This window comes from Bubalus kerabau, chromosome 12 (assembly GCF_029407905.1).
Source record: "Bubalus kerabau isolate K-KA32 ecotype Philippines breed swamp buffalo chromosome 12, PCC_UOA_SB_1v2, whole genome shotgun sequence".
Classification (NCBI taxonomy): domain Eukaryota; kingdom Metazoa; phylum Chordata; class Mammalia; order Artiodactyla; family Bovidae; genus Bubalus; species Bubalus kerabau.
The window spans coordinates 37,109,549-37,130,473 of record NC_073635.1 but is presented as its reverse complement, the minus strand read 5'-3'; the positions used below and the strand labels follow the sequence as shown (position 1 = coordinate 37,130,473).

The 20,925-nt window shown below is 37.9% G+C and overlaps 1 protein-coding gene across 11 annotated transcripts in view; it reads left to right on the top strand.

Annotated features, from left to right (window-relative positions):
• RNF17 (ring finger protein 17) overlaps positions 1–20,925 on the top strand; it is a 115,021-nt gene that overhangs the window by 11,474 nt on the left and 82,622 nt on the right. For all 11 annotated transcript variants that reach the window (XM_055542614.1, XM_055542612.1, XM_055542622.1 and 8 more), the window contains exons 3-7: positions 5,904–5,995; positions 8,127–8,238; positions 9,361–9,441; positions 10,755–10,855; positions 19,836–20,007. In XM_055542614.1, coding sequence (XP_055398589.1) covers positions 5,904–5,995; positions 8,127–8,238; positions 9,361–9,441; positions 10,755–10,855; positions 19,836–20,007 — 558 coding nt within the window. The remainder of the gene's footprint in view (positions 1–5,903; positions 5,996–8,126; positions 8,239–9,360; positions 9,442–10,754; positions 10,856–19,835; positions 20,008–20,925) is intronic.

The following is a 20,925-nucleotide window of genomic DNA, read 5'->3' as shown; positions in this document are numbered from 1 at the left end:
AGGTATGGATGTGAGAGTTGGACTGTGAAGAAAGCTGAGTGCCAAAGAATTGATGCTTTTGAACTGTGGTGTTGGAGTAAACTTGAGAGTCCCTTGGACTGCAGGGAGATCCAGCCAGTCCATCCTAAAGGAGATCGGTCCTGGGTGTTCATTGGAAGGACTGATGTTGAAGCTGAAACTCCAATACTATGGCCACCTGATGTGAAGAGCTGACTCATTGGAAAAGACCCTGATGCTAGGAAAGATTGAAGGCAGGAGGAGAAGGGGACGACAGAGGATAAGATGGTTGGATGGCATCGCCGACTCAATGGACATGAGTTTGGGTAAACCTCAGGAATTGGTGATGGACAGGGAGGCCTGGTGTGCTGCAGTCCATGGGGTCTCAAAGAGTTGGACATGATTAAGCGACTGAACTGAATTGAAATACCACTTATAGTCTGTATGAGATTCCTATATAGTGAATCTGTTTCAGGGCTTTGTTCTGTTCATTTACATTTGACCCCTGACAGCCCAGGTTAGAATTGGGTAGGTTCACTTATATGTGGTTATTTTTCAGTAGCAAATACTATAGTAGGGGGTCTGTGGTTGGTTGAATCTGAGCATGCAGAGGAACCGCAGATACAGAGTGAAAGTATTAGTCGCTCAGTCGTCTCTGACTCTTTTGTGTATGGACTGTATATAGCCCACCAGGCTCCTCTGTCCATGGGATTCTCCATGCAAGAATACTGGAGTGGGCAGCTATGCCCTTATCCAGAGATATTTCCAACCCAGGGATCAAAGTCCGGTCTCCCACATTGCAGGCAGATTCTTTACCATCTGAGCCACATTGTGGTCAGAAAAGATGCTTGGAATGATTTCAGTTTTTTTGAATTTACTAAGGCTGGGTTTATGGCCCAGGATGTGATCTGTCCTTGAGAAGGTTCCGTGCGCACTTGAGGAAAAGGTGAAATTCATTGTTTTGGGGTGAAATGTCCTATAGATATCAATTAGGTCTAACTGGTTCATTGTATCGTTTAAAGTTTGTGTTTCCTTGTTAATTTTCTGTTTAGTTGATCTATCCATAGGTGTGAGTGGGGTATTAAAGTCTCTCACTACTATCGTGTTACTGTTAATTTCCCCTTTCATACTTGTTAGCATTTGCCTTACATATTGCAGTGCTCCTATGTTGGGTGCATATATATTTATAATTGTTATATCTTCTTCTTGGATTGATCCTTTGATCATTATGTAGTGTCCTTCTTTGTCTCTTTTCACAGCCTTTATTTTAAAGTCTATTTTATCTGATATGAGTATTGCTACTCCTCCTTTTTATTGGTCTCCATTTGCTTGAAATACCTTTTTCCAGCCCTTCACTTTCAGTCTGTATGTGTCCCTTGTTTTGAGGTGGGTCTCTTGTGGACAGCATATATAGCGGTCTTGTTTTTGTATCCATTCAGCCCATCTTTGTCTTTTGGTTGGGGCATTCAACCCATTTACATTTAAGATAATTATTGATAAGTATGATCCTGTTGCCATTTACTTTGTTGATTTGGGTTTGAGTTTATATTACCCTTTCTGTATTTCCTGTCTAGAGACAATCCTTTAGCATTTGTTGAAGAGCTGGTTTGATGCTGCTGAATTCTCTCAGCTTTTGCTTGTCTGTAAAGCTTTTGATTTCTCTTTCATACTTGAATGAGATCCTTGCTGAGTACAGTAATCTGGGTTGTAGGTTTTTCTCTTTAATCACTTTAAGTATGTCCTGCCATTCCCTTCTGGCCTGAAGAGTTTCTATTGAAAGATCAGCTGTTATCCTTATGGGAATCCCCTTGTGTGTTATTTGTTGTTTTTCCCTTGCTGCTTTTAATATTTGTTCTTTGTGTTTGATCTTCGTTAATTTGATTAATATGTGTCTTGGGTTGTTTCACCTTGGGTTTATCCTGTTTGGGACTCTCTGGGTTTCTTGGACTTGGTTGACTATTTCATTCCCCATTTTAGGGAAGTTTTCAACTATTATCTCCTCAAGTATTTTCTCATGGCCTTTCTGTTTGTCTTCTTCTCCTGGGACTCCTATAGTTCGAATGTTGGGGCGTTTAACATTGTCCCAGAGGTCCCTGAGGTTATCTTCATTTCTTTTAATTCTTTTTTCTTTTTTCTCTCTGCTTCATTTATTTCTACCATTCTATCTTCTACATCACTTATCCTATCTTCTGCCTCCGTTATTCTACTGTTGGTTCCCTCCAGAGTGTTTTTGATCTCATTTATTGCATTATTCATTATTGACTGACTCGTTTTTATTTCTTCTAGGTCCTTGTTAAACATTTCTTACATCTTCTCAATCCTTGTCTCCAGGCTATTTATCTGTAACTCCATTTTGTTTTCAAGATTTTGGATCATTTTTACTATCATTATTCTGAATTCTTTTTCAGGTAGACTCCATATCTTCTCCTCATTTGTTTGGTTTGGTGGGCATTTATCATGTTCCTTTACCTGCTGAGTATTTCTCTGCCTTTTCATCTTGTTTAGATTGCTGTGTTTGGAGTGGCCTTTCTGTATTCTGGCAGTTTGTGGTTCCTCTTTATTGTGGAGTTTCCTCCCTGTGGATGGGGTTGGACAAGTGGCTTGTCAAGGTTTCCTGGTTAGGGAAGCTTGGCTCAGGGTTCTGGTGGATGGAGCTGGGTTTCTTCTCTCTGGGGTGCAATGAAGTGTCCAGTAGTGAGTTTTGAGATGTCTCTGGGTTTGGTGTGACTTTGGGCAGCCTGTATATTGAAGTTCAGGGCTATGTTCCTGCACTGCTGGAGAATTTGCATGGTATGTCTTGCTCTGGAACTTGTTGGCTCTTGGGTAGTGCCTGGTTTCAGTGTAGGTATGGAGGCTTTTGGATGATCTCTTATTGATTAATGTTCCCTGGAATCAGAAGTTCTCTGGTGTTCTCAGGTTTTGGGCTTAAGCCTCCTGCCTCTGGATTTCAGTCTTATTCTTACAGTAGCCTCAAGACTTCTCCATCCATACAGCACCAATGATAAAACATCTAGGTTAATGGTGAAAAAATTCTCCACAGTGGGGGACACCCAGAGAGGTTCACAGAGTTACATGGAGAAGAGAAGAGGGAGGAAGGAGATAGAGGTGACCAGGAAGAGAAAAGGGGGAGTCAAAAGGAGAGAGACTGATCTAGGCAGTAATCAGTTCCCTAAGTGTTCTCCATAACCCAGAACACACACAGAGATTCACAGGGTTGGGTAGAGAAGAGAAGGGGGAGGGAGGAGATAGAGGTGACCTGGGGGAGAAAAAGGAGAGTCAAAAGGGGGAGAGAGTAATCACGCCAGTAATCACACTCCTAAGTAAAAATGGGTACTGAAGATTTGTTTCTTAAAGGTACAAAATTGATAACAAATACCAAAAAGCAAAGATTAAAAAATCTAGAGGTTAAAGTCTCAAAAATACAATATTAAAAAAGCAAAATCAGAAAAATCATAAAAAATATATATGAAGTTTGCTTTAAAAATGGTGTCTTTTTTTGCAAGGTAATAGGTTATAAAAATGAAAATTAAAGAAGTAATAGAAGACTTAAAAATAAAATTAAAAAAAAATTTTTTATGATAATAGTAAAAATATATGTAGGAATTTCTTGGGAGCTGTTGTGGGCAGTGTGGGGTCAGTTCAGTTACAGATAGTTCCTTGTTCCAGCTTATACTTCGCAAGATCTGTAGGCCCCTTCCAGTGTAATTGGTGCTAACTACAGGGTTTTAATCTATTGCATCTGTCACTTCCAAAGCGGTTCTCTCTGTTTATTTTGGCGGCTTCTGTTTGCAAGTCTCTTCAGTGTCTTAATTTCCACCCTGACACAAGGGAATGAAGGTGGTCCTTATTTAGGCTCACTTGTTCAGTCGTGCTGTGGGGAGGGAGGAACACTGCAAACAAATATCACTGGCTTGTGTGGGGAGTGCTCACAGTGTCTGGGCCACACTGGGTTTGCCCCTGCTCATGGCGTGTGTGCTTTGCCAGTCTGCACTGCTCAGGCTCCAGGTGGCTCTGCAAGGGAACTGTCTAAAGCAGGCCCTGGGTTGCATGCACTTCTCAGGTCTAAGCCTCTCAGGTTCAGGATCTTGGGTACTCCACAAAGGCGCAGACTCGGTTGGGCCTGCATGTTGTGCCCTTCCCAGGTCCAAGCAGGTCAGGTGACCAGGTGCTTGGCGAGTGCACTCTCCTTAGATGTGGTGCGTCTTATCACCTTCCCAGTTCCAGCCACTTGGTTTACTGGGTGGCAGCTGGTGTGCCATCTCAGGTATGCCACGTGTCTCTTCTGGGGAGCTAATCTCTGGCTGCGACCTTCCTGGAGGATGTCAACCGTCCAGAATCCCAGGAAGTCTTGGTTAGCAACTGGAAGCCTGCTCACAGTTTGGTAGGGGATGCCTTCTCTGGGGCCAAGTTTGCCCCTTTCTGGCTCTGGCTGCCGCCCACCTGCTTCCAGTGGGGGATGTGCCGGTCTGCAGCTGGCTAGCTCTCCTCTGGTATTCTCTCAGTCCTTTGTTCTGTGAGTGGGCCGGCAGTGCCTTAGGTTAGGGCTTTTCGCGGGATAGTTCTCTCTCTCTCTTTTTTTTTCCCTCTCTCTCTCTGGCTATCCCACAGTTTGGGTTGCTGTCTCACGTTACCTCCTTCAGATTGCCCTCAGGGTATTCAGGCCTGGTCCTTTCCCTAAGCAATGCAGCCTGCTCCTCACTGTTCATCCCCTGCTTGCTGGTGGCAGATGCAAGCTTTTGGGCTACTTCTCTGCTGGAAGTTGCCATTAGGCATGTAATCTGTGGGTTTTATTTATTTTTCCTCCCGGTTATATTGCCCTCTGAGATTCCAAAACTTCCCACAGAACCACAGGTGAGAGGGTTTCCTGGTGTTTGGAAACTTCTCCTCTTTAAAGACTCCCTTCCCAGAACGGGTCTCCATCCCTAACTCTTTTTGTCTCTCTCTTTATCTTTTATATTTTGTCCTACATCCTTTTGAAGACAATGGGCTGCCTTTCTGGGTGCCTGATTTCCTCTGCCAGCATTCAGAGGTTGTTTTGTGGAATTTGCTCAGCATTCAAATGTTCTTTCGATGAATTTATAGGGGAGAAAGTGGTCTCCCCAATCCTATTCCTCCGCCATCTTAGGACCGCCTCCTATCTTTTTCTTATTAAAGTTATTCCCAAGTATTTTAGAGTTTTGGACATACCCTAAGATAGCATTGTAAAAAACTTCACAGTAAAATTTTAAAGTAATGCTCCCAAAAATTTCCTTTAGAAGTGTGGTTAAGTATAAAGAAAGCTGAGCACCAAAGAATTTATGCTTTTAAACTGTGGTGTTGGAGAAGACTCTTGAGAGTCCCTTGGACTGCAAGAAGACAAACCAGTCAGTCCTAAAGAAAGTCAGTCCTGAATATTCAGTGAAAGGACTGATGTTGAAGCTGAACATCAGCTTTGGTCACTTGATGCAAAGAGCTGACTCATTGGAAAAGACCCTGATACTAGGAAAGATTGAAGGCAGGAGGAGAAGGGGACGACAGAGGATGAGATAGATGGTTGGATGGCATCACTGACTTGATGGACATGAGTTTGAGCAAGCTCCAGGAGTTGGTGATAGACAGGGAAGCCTGGCGTGCTGCAGTTCATGGGGTCATAAAGAGTTGGACATGACTGAGCGACTGAACTGAAAATATTTTAGTTCTGTTTATTTATTTATTTTTAGTTCTGTTTAGTTGATAGTTGCCAATTACTGATTTCCTCAAAAATTAAAATAGGATATAAATGTCACTTAAGTATGTTTTTCTTTGACTTAAAGATGATGTAAGGATCTTTTCATTTTTCTATGAATAGCACACTAGATTTTTTGAATTCTGTATAAACAATTTACTGAATGATTTTTTGGTTTTTGTTTTTAATCTTTTGTCCTAAGGTTGCTACAACTATAAATACAAAACAAGAATACTGCCCAACAGATGGATGTATTAAAGAAGATTCTTTTATGGAAAAATTGCCGCCTAAAAAGTATGTTCTATGTGCACTTATTTTAGTATTTGAAATTCATTGTATTTCTGAAAGTTATTTTAGAGTTATTGATAAAAGATCATTCTTATATCAGTATCTCTAACCCATTGTTTATAGAATGCTCTTTTAAGTTTATAATTTGTCTGAGCTGTTAATGAAGTGGAGAATCCAACTCCTAAAGAAGCAGCATTAGTATGTCCTCATTTAAAGTGAGGGGAAACAGAATTCACAATTACCATTTCTTCACCCTACTTAATTCTTTTAGTCTCTTTTGCATACCTCAGCTCTTTCAGATTCTTTGCTGCTCTGTAGTTCTTCATGGCCTAGCCAATAAAGTTCAAATCCTTTAGGCTAGCATTCCTGACTTTTCACATTACTGCTGCAGGTCCTCTGTCCAGGTTTAAATGGGTGCTTAGAAACCAACAGAACAGTTATTTATTTAGAAAATAAAACCACTTAACTAAAGTCTACTTACTGCTTGTTGATAGAGCCAGAGGTAGAACTCAGGCTTACTGAATGCCAGTACTGCTCCCACCTCCTCTGTTTGTAGTCCATCAATCACTTCCTCCATAACCTCTGAGTAGAATGATTAGAATAAATCTTTAGGAATCTTTGTGGCTCCATGTGACTCAGTGGCCATAATAACTGGGACATCTTCAGGAATCTAGCAGTTGACTTACCAGGTGAGGGAAGCTGGGTTTTTTTTAAAGAGTGCTAAGGATTGTGCACCCACTTCAGAGGAGGGAGCCCTTGCTCAGCTCTAGCCAGTTTCTGCTATGTGTTAAGATATCCCAGTGGTGCCAGGTTATCCTTCTCAAGACAAAACAGAAATCTGGAATTTCTTTGTGAAGCTTATTTTTTAAACATGAAAGCCAAATCTGATTGTACTTTTGTCTAGATGCATGTAGTGTCAAATATGGTTGCAAAGTGAAATTTTACTTTCATAAGTAGATGAATCTGTTTTAGGTATCTCAATTTTTTCCAAATTGCCAGTTTTCAAATTAGTTCTCCATGTCAAGTATACTTAGGTTAAAAACTCCTGTTTCCTAATTTCAGTAGAGTTTGGTTTAAATAGTGATATGCTTTAAAATAGAAGTGTTCCTTGATACATGATGCATTGCCTTCCTGATTTTTCTTTAGTATTTTGAAACAGGAATTGAATGATGGACTCCTTATGGCTAATGCATTCACATGTTTTCAAGAACATGGATATCCACTTTTTAAGTAATCAAATGTTTAAAAATTACTTTGTGTATCATTTATTCCTACGAGACTAACATTCAGTCATCATAGTTTCTTCTGTAAGCTGTTTTAGGCTATGATTAACTTATTCTTGCGGAGAAGGCAATGGCACTCCACTCCAGTACTCTTGCCTGGAAAATCTCATGGATGGAGGAGCCTGGTAGGCTGCAGTCCATGGGGTCGCTAGAGTCGGACACAACTGAGCGACTTTACTTTCACTTTTCACTTTCATGCATTGAAGAAGGAAATGGCAACCCACTCCAGTGTTCTTGCCTGGAGAATCCCAGGGACGGGGAAGCCTGGTGGGCTGCCGTTTATAGGGTCGCACAGAGTCAGACATGAATGAAGCAACGCAGCAGCAGCAGCAGCAACTTATTCTCGCTAGCCAACGTAGGGATATAAAGATAAAAAATAGGCAAAAACTCTATCATCTATGGACAAGAAATGCAGCTTGCTTTTCATTTGAAATTACCTAGTAAATTTATTACCTCATTAGCCAGGTCTATAAGTACATTTTTTAATAGCTGGCATTTGTTTGTATACTTACTTACTTTAATTGAGCTTAAGACAGTTGAGTGATTATCAATATCTCTACCAAAAAAAAATCAGGGAAGGAGAAAGGATTAAGAAAGCCCAATTTATATTATAAGCTATTATTTTCAGGCGTTGGTTAAGAAGTTGAATTCTTGATTAAGTTAGCTTTTATATGAAAACATGTCTAGTCATGATTTTCCTCTCTTTGCTTTTCACAGATAATTGAGAATTCATTGTAAATGTCCTTGTAAGTCATCATAAGAATTATTTTTAATAGAGGGTAAAAATCAAAATAGAAGATTAAAACCATTATATTAATGTTGATACTTAAAATAATATACTTGACATTTTCCAGGATGAGGAATTGTTCTCAGGACTTTGAAAAGTCTGCTCATCAACAAACTGTTAGTTTAGAACATTCAGCCTCCACACCCAGGACTGTTTTGAACCCATCAGCTGTAATAGAGGTATGAAAAATGTAATTCATGAAGTGAGATAAGGCCAAGCATTTTTACTTTTCTCTAGTAGCTTGACTTTCCTGTGCTCTCAAGGGTCCTATAATTCAGATTCTTTTGGGAAGTTTAAAGGTAAACCTTCACTCCTTGCTTCAGTCTCTTATTTTATTTTAAACTGTGCCTCAACATTTGTTTTCTTTCCAAGTCAACACATTCTGCCTTTGATCAGCTGTTAGTGCTCTTGATATTTACTTGTATTCCCTTTGAACCTAGTTACTGAATTCAGGTTTTATGAAACTTGTATAAGATACAAGTTTCCAGATTCTAAGTATGATTTTCCAGTTATTTTAATGGCAACTAAAAGACCTAGTGGCACTTACTGATGATGATGTAATTCATGTTGGAAGATTGAATTTTATCAGTTATGGCTTTTGATAACTTTAAATAATATATTCTTTTAATTGAAGGTTAGAAACAGAACAAATTCCAAAGTGCTGTTGAGTACAATATTAAGTCGTTTTGTTAAGGAGATTATTGGTGGGCTGGGGGAGGAAAGAGCACTGTCTTCTGTGTTTAAATCTTTTTTTTTTCCCCTAAGAATTTTCTTTTGTTTTTATCAAGGAATTTCTGTACGTTAATTTTAGTGTTGTTTTTTTTTTTTTTTTTTCTTTTCTGGCCATGCCACCCGGCATACGGAATCTTAGTTCCCCAACCAGGGACCAAACCCTCACCCCCTGCATTGGTAACATGGACTCCCAACCACTGGAGCAGCAGGGAAGTCCCCAGTGTTTAAATCTTAACATAGCCTGATTATAATCTTCATTTTCTTAAAAACTATTACTGTTTACATGTATTATTTATGATCATGATCATTTTTTTCAGGTAGTTTTGACTTGCAAAATGGTTATAGGACATAATCCCATTTTTTCAGAAAGATACCTAAAAAAAAAAATCTGGAATACGATCAGCAGAACTCTAAAATGTTCATTGTTGCATGTTTTCAGATTGCTGTAATGGATCTAGGTTGCTTTTGTAAACAAAATGGTAGCTTGATGTTTTTGCAACTGTTACAGTCTATCTAAGCATCTGTTTTTATATTTTGTATTTGTATGTGATTCCTCTCTCCCTTCTTAGGAAAGTAAAACGGTGGAAGAGATTGATGAAGCATTGAAGATAGCAGGCCAAAATTTTGAACAATTAAGTATTGCTGTAAAAGTAAGCTTTCTGTATGATTACACTGTATCCTGAATTAAGACATGTTCCCTTTTAATGTATATCACTGAAGGTAGTAGAGCTTACATATGATAATCCAGTGAGAGAGAAACATAAAGAATGGAAAACTCATGGCCTCCCAGGAGTAGCTTCATACCATTTGTGTTGGCAGCCTGCTGAAATTGAAGCTCTGTTAAGGAGCTATAATTTCTGTTTGCTGTGAGCTGAATTTTTTGTCTTGGAAGCATTGCAGATCACTATTCTGATACTGCTCATTATTTGGCTGTATACTGTACACAGAGTTTTAGGTTCTTTTCTTGCTTGGCCCATCAACCCAAGAGAGAGACTTCCCTCATTTACTGACAGAGAACAAGCTCCTTGCACCTACCAACAGCAAATTCACCACCAAGGCATTCAAAAGATTGTAGCTAACATAGAATTTAAGAGTTCAACATATGTATTTGCAGAATACATTTACTGCATCTCATATCCCCCAAATTTTTAACCAATTTTGGCATCAAATCTAAGTCAAAAATCTCATCTAAGTATCTCCTAAATCAGGTATGGGTGAGATTCAGGGTATGACTCGTGCTGGGGCAAAATTCCTCTCCAGCTGTGAATGTGTGAAACTAGTAAATTATCTACTTCTAAAATATTAATGCATTTGTTGAGCAGGCATGGGATAGACATTACCATTTCAAAAAGGAAAGATTAAAAGAAAAAAAGGTCACAGATCTCAAGCAATGAGTCTTTGTTTAAAATACAAGGAAATTTGTGGAATAGTTAACATTTTAATTAAAATATGTGTGTGTGCATATATATATATATATAGGTTTTTTTGGTCCTTAGTGTGTGGCATGCAGGATCTTAGTCCCCTGACCAGGGATCGAACCCATGCCCCCATGTATTGGGAGTGCAGAATCTTAGCCACTGGACCACCAGTGAAGCCCCTAATGTTATATTTTAAGTTTTTATAAATTTAAGGAATCCTGCCAGAGAGAAACTTAGTTATCCAAAATGATCCATTTCCTGTACTGAGTAAAAGTGATGAGAAGTTAAGAAAACTTAGTGGGTTTTCTAGTCCTTTTTGCTAATTTTATCAGTACGAAGTACTAACAAAGATGTGATTTTGCTGACAAGAACAAAGATTTAAAGTTTAACCATGTGATTTTTCCCATTTTTATCATCTGATCTCTTCTGTTGTTATTTTGAAGAGAGTCCAAAAAGTACCTTTTACTTTTCAAAATTATGTTGAATAACACAATTCCCACAAAATAAAAATACCAAATTAGGTCTTTGTATTATCTTTTTCCCAGATGCTTGAACACATACACAGTCAAACAAAAGAGGAGACAGTCTGTCTTAAAGAGGTTCTGGAGAAGCAGTTTGATCAGCTTTTCACTTCTCTTGATTCCAGGTAAGAAGTTAAAAATATAGACTCAGTGCAACTGAAGCTTTTAATATCAACTTGTCATTTTATTTCTCTGCATAGATTGAAAAAAATTAGTAGATTTTAAACAAGTTTAGAAGGTAATGGGTGGTTCCCTTACAGGCTGATGTTTACAGCTTCGAAATGAAGAAAATTTATTTATTTAGGCTATTTGCCTTCTGTTCCCAAAGCTGTTAAATAATTTCTTTCTTAAAGCAGTTAGCACAGAAAAATGCTGTCTGTTTCTGAATCCTGTTGTAGAATTCAGCATTCTTGGGAAAATGCAAACATATATTTTCATGTACATAATGCCATCATTTTTTTATGTGTTTATTTGCTTCAAGAGCAAATAATAATGATTTTTTTAAAAACATACCAATACAATTATGTAAAGTTTAAAAAAATAAAATTTAAAAATAAATAAATAAAAAATAAATAAATAAAAACATACCATACTGTTACATATCCATCCTTTTTTAAAATGTTGATATATATGATCTCAAGTAAACTTTAATCACATTTTGCATTTTAAGAAACAGACTCATAAAAGTTGTGATAAATTGGTATTTAGGAATGGTGCTTGTCTATTTGACTCTTGTTTCTTTTTTAAATTTCTAATTGGAATGCCCAGAACTCAGGTTCATCACTCTGAATGAATCAGTTGATATTCTTTATTCCTTGATATTTATGGTATCTCACATTTGGTGTTTATAGTATCTAAGTGATAGGTCAGTTCAGTTCAGTTGCTCAGTCATGTCCAACTCTTTGTGACCCCGTGGACTGCAGCATGTCAGGCTTCCCTTGTCCATCACCAACTCTTGGAGTTTGCTGAAGCTCATGTCCATCGGGTCAGTGATGCCATCCAGCCATTTCATCCTCTGTTGTCCTCTTCTCCTCCTGCCTTCAATCTTTCCCAGCATCAGGGTCTTTTCCAATGAGTCAGTCAGTTCTTCGCATCAGGTGGCCAAAGTATTGGAGTTTAAAGGTGATAAGTCATGTGCATGCATTTTAAATGTTTTTAATAGTGGTAAATATACATCATAAAGTTTACCTTTTTAACTGTTTAAGAGTATACAGTTTAGTGGTGGGGGGAGGGATGAATTAGAAGTTTGAGATGAACATACACTATTATATATAAGATAAATAAGAAACTACTGTATAGTACAGAGAAATGTATTCAGTATTCTGTGATAACCTATATGAGAAAAGAATCTAAAAAAAAGATTATATGTATAACTGAATCACTTTGCTGTATACCTGAAACTAATATTAATATTGGTTAATAATATTAAACTAATATTAATATAACATTGAAAATCAAATATAGTCCAATAAAATTGAAATTTAAAAATGTATAGTTTAGTGGCATACAATAATTTTATGTTTAACTTTTTAAGGACTACCAAATTGTGTTCTGTGATGGCCACACATGTTACTTTTCCACCAGCAATGCTCAAAGGTTCCAGTTTCTCCACATCCTCACCAACATTTAATTTTTTTTTTGAAAAGAATAACCATTTTGAGGATGTGAAGTGGTATCTCATTTTGGATTTGATTTACATTTCCATGATAGCTAGTATTGTGGAGCACATCTTTTCATGTGCTTATTAGTTGACCATTTATGTATTTTCTCTGGAGAAATATGTATTCCAGTCCTTTGCCCATTTTTGTAGTGTTTATTTTGTTATTGATGGGGTAGTCGTTCTTTATACATTATGGATATCAGTCCTTATGAGATGTATCGTTTTCATATATTTTCTCTTCTTCCTGTGGCTTGCCTTTTGTTTGTGGTTTAAAATTTTTTTATTGAAATACAGTATTAGTTTGAATTTGAATTGCATTTGAATTACAGTATTAGTTTCAGGTGTACAGCAGAATGATTCAGTTATACATATTCTTTTTCATTATAGGTTATTACAAGATATTGCATATAATTCCCTGTGCTGTACAGTATGTCCTTGTTTTTTATCTTCTTTATATATACCAGTGTGTATATGTTAATCCAAAATGCTTAATTTGTCCCTTCTACCCTTAAATGTCTATGGGTCTGTTTCTGACTTGTAAGTAAGTTCATTTATATTCCACATAGAAGTGATATATGACACTTGTCTTTCTTTGTCTGACTTTAGTAAGTATAATATTCTCTAGGTCTATCCATGTTGCTGCAAATGGCATTGATTCATACTTTTTTATGGCTGAGTCATATTCCATCATATACATATATCACATCTTTTTTATCCATTTAAGTTATTTCCTTGTCTTGGCTAATGTAAATATTGCTACTTTGAGTACTTTGAACATTGAAGTGCATGTATTGAGTTTTAGAGTTTTCATCTTTTCTGGATATGTGCCTGGGAATTGGATTGCTGGATCGTATGGTTACTGTTTTTAGTTTTTTATAGAACCTTCATACTGTTCTCCATAGTGAATGCACCAAGTTTCCTTTCCCACTGACAGTATAGGAGGGCTCCCTTTTCTCCACACACTGTCTAGCATTTATTTGTAGACTTTTTGGTGGTGACCATTCTTATTTGTGGGAAGTGGGATACCTCATTGTAGTTTTGATTTCCATTTTTCTAATAATTTGTGATGTTGGATATCTTTTCATGTGCCTGTTGACCATCTGAGTAATGGTCTTCTTTGGAGAAATGTCAGTTTAGGTCTTTTGCCCATTTTTTAATTTTTTTTTGAGCTGTATAAGCTGTTTGTATGTTTTAGAAATTAAGCCTTTGTTGGTCACGTAGTTTGCAAATATTTTCTTCAAGTCCGTAGGTTGTCTGTTGTTATTGTTGAACTAAATTATTTAGCTATGCCAGGTCTTAGTTGTGGCATGTGGGATCTAGTTCCCCAACCAGAGATTGAACCCAGGTCTCCTGCATTTGGAGTCTTAGCCTTGGACCACCAGGCAAATCCCTCCTTTTCACTCTCTTGATAGCATTCTTTGATCCAAACATGTTTTTAATTTGTGAAGTCCAATTTATCTATTTTCTCTTTTGTTGCCTGTGTTTTGGTGTCGCCAAGAAATTGTTGCCAAATCTTCAATCATGAAACTTTATCCAACTGTGTTTTCTTCTAAGAGTTTTACAGTTTTAGCTTTTACATATAGATCTTTGAGGCATTTTAAGCTAATTTTTGTATATAGTGTAAAGGAAGGGTCCAGCTTCATTCTTTACCATATGGATATCCAGTTTTCCCAGCACCATTTGTTGGAAAGATGGCTCTTTTCTCCATTGAATGGTCTTGGGACTCCTGTCAAAACTCAGTGACCATGTTTGTGAAGATTTATTTCTGGGCTCTCTATTCTCTTCCATTGGTCCATCTGTCTGTTCTTGTGGCAGTAGGACAGTGTTTTAATTACTGTGGCTTTGTAGCAAATTTTGAAATCAGGATGTGTAAGCTCTCCAACTTTGTTCTTTCTCAAGATTGTTGTGGAAGTTTGGGGTCCCTTGAGATCTCCTGTGACTTTTAGGATGGGTTTTTCTGTTTTGCATGAAGCATCATTGGAATTTTGAAGTGGATGGCTTTAAATTGTAAATTGCTTTGAGTAATGATATCTTAACAAATATTAAGTCTTCCAGTTCATGATTATAAGAGATCTTTCCATTTATTTTGGCTTCATTAATTCCAGCAATGTTATGTAGTATACAGCAAATGTACAAGTCTGTTGCAGCCTCAGTTACGTTTATTCCTGAGTCCAGTCTTCTTTTTATTCTTTCATAAAATGAATTGTCAATTGCCTTTTCAGACTGTTCACTCTTAGTATGTAGAAATGTATCTGATTTTTTGTGTGTTCATTTTGTATCCTGTATCTTTGCTGCATTTATTTATTAGCCCTACTACTATTGTGACATCTTTACCTATAAGACTTCTCTGGTGGCTTAGACAGTAAAATGTCTGCCTACAATGCGGAAGACCTGGGTTCAGTCTCTGGGTCGGGAAGATCTCCTGGAGAAGGAAATGGCAACCCACTCTAGTATTCTTGCCTGGAAAATCCAATGGACAGAGGAGCCTGGTAGGATGTAGTCCATGGGGTCACAAAGAGTCGGACACAACTGAGCGACTTCACTTTCTTCTCTTTCTTTCTTACGTATAAGATCATGTCATCTGCAAAAAGACATCACTTTCTTACTTTTTGTCAATTTGGGTGGCTTTTATGTCTTTTTTTAACTAATTATTCTGGCTAGAACTTAAAATAGTATATTAAATAGCAGTGGTAAACTCTCACACCCTTTTCTTACTACCGTCCTTAGAAGAAAAGCTGTCAGTCTTTCATCATCTAGTGTAATGTTAGCTGTGGGTTTTTCTTATGTAAGTTTTATACGTTGGTGTAGTTTTCCTCAATTCCTCGTTGGAGTATTTTTATCCTCATAGGGTGTTGAGACTGTCATATCCTTTTTCTCTATAATTTGAGAGGATCTTGTGGGGGGTTTTCTTCTTTCTGTTAATATGCTATATAACATTAATTGGTACTTATACTTCATTTCAGGAATAAATCCCACTTGGCATGATGTATTATTCTTTCATCTGTTCTGCTGATTGAATTTGCTAGTATTTTGTTGAGGATTTTGACTTAATGCTCGTAAGAGACACTGATCAATAGTTTTCTGGTAGTGTTTTCTTATGGCTTTGGTATGAAGGTGATGCTGGTCTCAGAATAAATTGCAAAGTGTTTCCTATGGCTCTTCAGTATTTTGGAGGGGAATTGATTTTATTTATTTATATTTTCTTTGAATTTTTGGTATAATTTACCAGTGAAGTCCTCTGGTCTGGGTTTTTCTGTGGGGGAAGCTTTTGATTACTAATTCAATCTTGTTACTTTTTATTGATCTGCTCAGATTTTCTATTTCTTCATAATTCAGTGTTGGTAGGTGGTGTGTTTGTAGTTATTTGTCCACTTCATCTAGGTTATCCAATTTCTTGGCATAGTTATTCATAGCATTGCCTTCAAATTTTTTTAGTTTCTGTAAAATTGATTATCCTATGCCTATGAACAAAACTAGTGGAGGTGATGGAATTCCACTTGAGCTATTTCAAATCCTAAAAGATGATGCTGTGAAAGTGCTGCACTCAGTATGCCAGCAAATTTGGAAAACTCAGCAGTGGCCACAGGACTGGAAAAGGTCAGTTTTCATTCCAATCCCAAAGAAAGGCAACGCCAAACAATGCTGAAACTACTGCACAATTGCACTCATCTCACATTCTAGCAAAGTAAAGCTCAAAATTCTCCAAGCCAGGCTTCAGCAATACGTGAACCATGAACTTCCAGATGTTCAAGCTGGTTTTTAGAAAGGGCAGAGGAACCAGAGATCAAATTGCCAACATCTGCTGGATCATCAAAAGAGCAAGAGAGTTCCAGAAAAACATCTATTTCTGCTTTACTGACTATGCCAAAACCTTTGACGGTGTGGATCACCACAAACTGTGGGAAATAGTTCAAGAGATGGGAATACCAGACCACCTGACCTGCCTCCTGAGAAATCTGTATGCAGGTCAGGAAGCAACAGTTAGAACAGAACATGGAACAACAGACTGGTTCAAAATAGGAAAAGGAGTACATCAAGGCTGTATATTGTCACCCGGCTTATTTAACTTATATGCAGAGTACATCATGAGAAATGCTGGGCTGGAAGAAGCACAAGCTGGAATCCAGATTGCCAGGAGAAATATCAATAACCTTAGATATGCAGATGACACCACCCTTATGGCAGAAAGTGAAGAAGAACTAAAGAGCCTCTTGATGAAAGTGAAAGAGGAGAGTGAAAAAGTTGGCTTAAAGCTCAGCATTCAGAAAACTAAGATCATAACATCCAGTCCTTCACTTCATGGCAAATAGATGGGGAAACAGTGGAAACAGTGGCTGACTTTATTTTTCTGGTCTCCAAAATCACTACAGATGGTGACTGCAGCCATGAAATTAAAAGACGCTTACTCCTTGCAAGAAAAGTTATGACCAACCTAGACAGCGTATTCAGAAGCAGAGACATTACTTTGCCAACAAAGGTCCGTCTAGTCAAGGCTAAGGTTTTCAAGTAGTCATGTATGGATGTGAGAGTTGGACTATAAAGAAAGCTGAGCGCCGAAGAATTGATGCTTTTGAACTGTGGTGTTGGAGTAAACTCTTGAGTCCCTTAGACTGCAAGGAGATCCAACCAGTCCATCCTAAAGGAGATCAGTCCTGGGTGTTCATTGGAAGGACTGATGTTGAAGCTGAAACTCCAGTATTTTGGCCACCTAATGCAAAGAGCAGACTCATTTGAAAAGACCCTGATGCTGGGAAAGATTGAGGGCAGGAGAGGGGGATGACAGAGGATGAACTGGTTGGATGGCATCACTGACACAATGGACATGGGTTTGAGTGGACTCCGGGAATTGGTGATGGACAGGGAGACCTGGCGTGCTGCGGTTCATGGGGTCACAAAGTGTCGGACATGACTGAGCAACTGAACTGAGCTGAATGCCTACTTTATTTTTCATTTTAGTAAATTGATTCTTTTCTTGTTTTTCTAGGCAGTGTATCTAAAATTGGTGAATTTTAATCTCAAAGAACCATCTTTTGGTTTCATTGATTTTTCTTTATTTTTGCCTAGCTATTTACTTATTTCTGCTCTAATCCTATTATTTCTTCCTTCTGCCAGCTTTGGGTTTAGTTTGTTATTTTCTGGTTCCCTAAGGTGTAAACATAAAGATTGAAGGCAGAAGAAGAAGAGGGTGGCAAAGGGTGAGATGTTAGATAGCATCACTGACTCAATAAAATGAATTTGAGCAAACTCTGGGAGATAGTGAAGGACAGGGAAGCATGGTGTGTTGCAGCGCATGGGGTCGTAAAGAGTCGGACATGACTTAGCGACTGAACAACAGCAAAGGTGTAAAATTAGGTCGTTGGTTTGTGATGCCCTTTTTTTTTTTTGCGATGCCTTTTTTAATGTACTTACAGCTATATATTTATTTCTCTCTCAGATCCAATATTTAATTGCATCCCATAAATTTTGACATTTTGATTTTTCATTTTCATTTGTCTCAAAATACTCTCCTTGTGTTACTTTTCTTTGATCTATTTGTGTTTAGGAGTATGTTCTTTAATTTCCACATATTTGTGGAATTTCCAGTTTCCTTCTGTTACTGAGTTCTAGTTTTCATTCCTTTGTGTTCAGAAAGGATATTTTACATTGTCTTTTAAAAGTATTAAAACTTGTTTTTTTTGACCTAACATGTGGCCTAACATGTATGCTTGAGGAACCTTTCTGCAACCTTCTTGGGTGGTCTTGGTTCCTCTTGCTGCCTGAGTGCCAAATTAAGTGAAAGGGTTCTTCAGGCAGCCCCCCTTCCCTTCCGCCCCCGCCATCTCCTCGCTCCCGCTGCATCCCCGCCACAAAGTAGGACATTGCAAATAAGGCAGTGGCACCCCACTCCAGTACTCTTGCCTGGAAACTCCCATGGGCGGAGGAGCCTGGTAGGCTGCAGTCCATGGGGTCATGAAGAGTCGGACACTACTGAGCAACTTCACTTTCACTTTTCACTTTCATGCACTGGGGAAGGAAATGGCAACCCACTCCAGTGTTCTTGCCTGGAGAATCCCAGGGACGGGGGAGCCTGGTGGGCTGCTGTCTGTGAAGTCGCACAGAGTCAGACACGTCTGAAGCGACTTAGCAGCAGCAGCAGCATGCTCCCTTTGGAGGGAAGGAATCAGGAAGTATGCTGCTGCCTCCAGACCAGGACTGCACCACACGGAGGAAAGGTCTGGGAAAGGACAAGAAATGAAATGTCCTGCTGATAAAGAATGTGGATTTTTTTCCACTGCACATTTGTGTCGTTGCTGTATACCTTTGTCCATTCTCCAGTTCTAGAAGGTTATTGTAACCAATTCTTAGCTGTCATTTGACATCACCATTGAAGAACAAGGACTTCAAGGCTCCTAGTCTGCCATTTTGCTAACATCACTCCATTGGCATGAATTTTGGGCAGAATCATCTGAAACTTATCAAAATGACCATTTATCTCCTAAATAAATGATTTTCATAAATTATATATGTAATTACTAAAAATTTTTTTGAATACTTCTTCACCTGCAGAGCATGTGTGTATATTAGTCATTCACTTGTGTCCAACTCTTTCTGACCCCATGGACTGTAGCCTGCCAGGCTTCTCTGCCCTTGGAATTCTCCAGGCAAGAATACTAGAGTGGGTTGCCATTCCCTTCTCCAGGGGATCTTCCCGACCCAGGGATTGAACCCAGGTCTCCTGCATTGCAGGCATATTCTTTACCATCTGAGCTATCAGAGAAGTCCTTGCAGAGCCTGTGGCACATTCTTATTACTCTTCAGTGTGGCAAACTCCACTTTTTTGAGGCCAGATTTGATTTGAGGAAATCATTTTATTCATTTACAAGATGAATAAAATGAGCAATAATTTTTGGTACAATAAAGTAATTCCACTATAGGTGGAATTTTTGAGTAATGAAGGAATAACTCTTCAGTTTCATAACTGATAGCTTTGAAGATTATAGTTAATTGATATCTGAGTTTTGGTTTGGTGAAGTCTATTTTAAAGTCTTATTTCAAATTCGTGTAATATGTATCTGCCTATGAAATTTTAAACTGTGCAGATAGATCCTCGTGAGAAATGAATACAGATATGTCTTTGTAATGGCACAAGTGACTGCAAGATAGCCAGGATTCTCTTACTTTTAAAAGTGGTAGATTTGTCTAGGGTTTGTCTTACCTCTGCAGTTCTGTGACACCTGTATCTGGAACATAACTATATTCTTCTACAAAAGTTACTTTTTTCTCTGGTTACATATACATAGCTTTCAACTATAATAGATTTCAGTTCAGTTGAATGTCTCATTAACCATATTAAAATTTAAGTTCATGAAACTGAAATTACCTCTTCAATACTTTTGAGTTATGATAAATTTGCTTTCATAAAATTGTTTATGAAATATTGAAAAACAACTTAATTTTAAATGAAGGAAGAAGAGCCTGTGTGAAGAATTAGTAAGAAATACAGACAATTATTTATCAAAAATAATAGTGACTAAAAGCTACATTGAAGCAAAAAAAAGTGATTTGGATGCAGCTATGAAGATAGCAAGAGAATTAAAATCTGCACCTTCTCTAAGGATATATTGTGACCTAAATCAGGTAATTTTAATAGTTTGTAATGTGAATTATTTCTGTGGTAGCTTACTTTACCTGCTTTGGAATATGATATCTAAGACTTAACTGCAAGAATTTGCTTTTCAGATTATCCTAACTTTATTGGCATCAATTTAGAATTCTTAGGCATTTAAATTCTAAGATAAACATTAATAACTTTGTTTGACCTTTTATTATTATTTACCACTTAGGGAAATGGTGCAGTAAAGTCTTTATAACACACATCTGAGAACAAGTAGGATGATATTAAGTTGAAAGTTGTTTCTAGGACACTTGAATAAAAAACAAGAACAAATAAGAGTAGCAAAGTAAATAGGACTCTATTTTTATAGACAAGTATGACTATCAACTCTTAAAAATTTATCAAAATGCTGTTTAAGTTTTTCTCCCAACCCCCGACTCTGTGAGTCAGGATACAAGGTGCTTCAACCCTGTCCTGTCATCTAATCATGTGCCTGGAGTTGGGCAGAAATAGAAACGTGTTTCTTGTGCCTCAAGTTGGGCAGAAACAGAAACATGTTTCTTGGTAGATTGTTTGCTGGGAAAGGGGTACCATCAGTCCTCTTTGCTAATTTCTGTCTTGTTCCCTTGAGGTATAGATCCTACTCTATTGTCTTGGAATCTTCAGTACCTCATTCCCCATAGATAATCAGATGTTTGAACTGAGGTGTAAAATAGAAGCTCTTGGTTTACCTGCTTCCAAAGTCTTGAACTTTTAAAGTTTTTGCACTGTCTTACTTGACCAGGGTCCATCTAGCTGTAGTTAAAAGAACAGTAGTAGTCTATTCCTGTGTATTACACATGAAACATTAGGAGGTGAAAAAAAGTAAAATTTGGTCCTCACCCTAGTTAGCCACGTTAGGAAGATGAGGGCAGAAAAAGAGAGAGAGAACATTTGAGGAC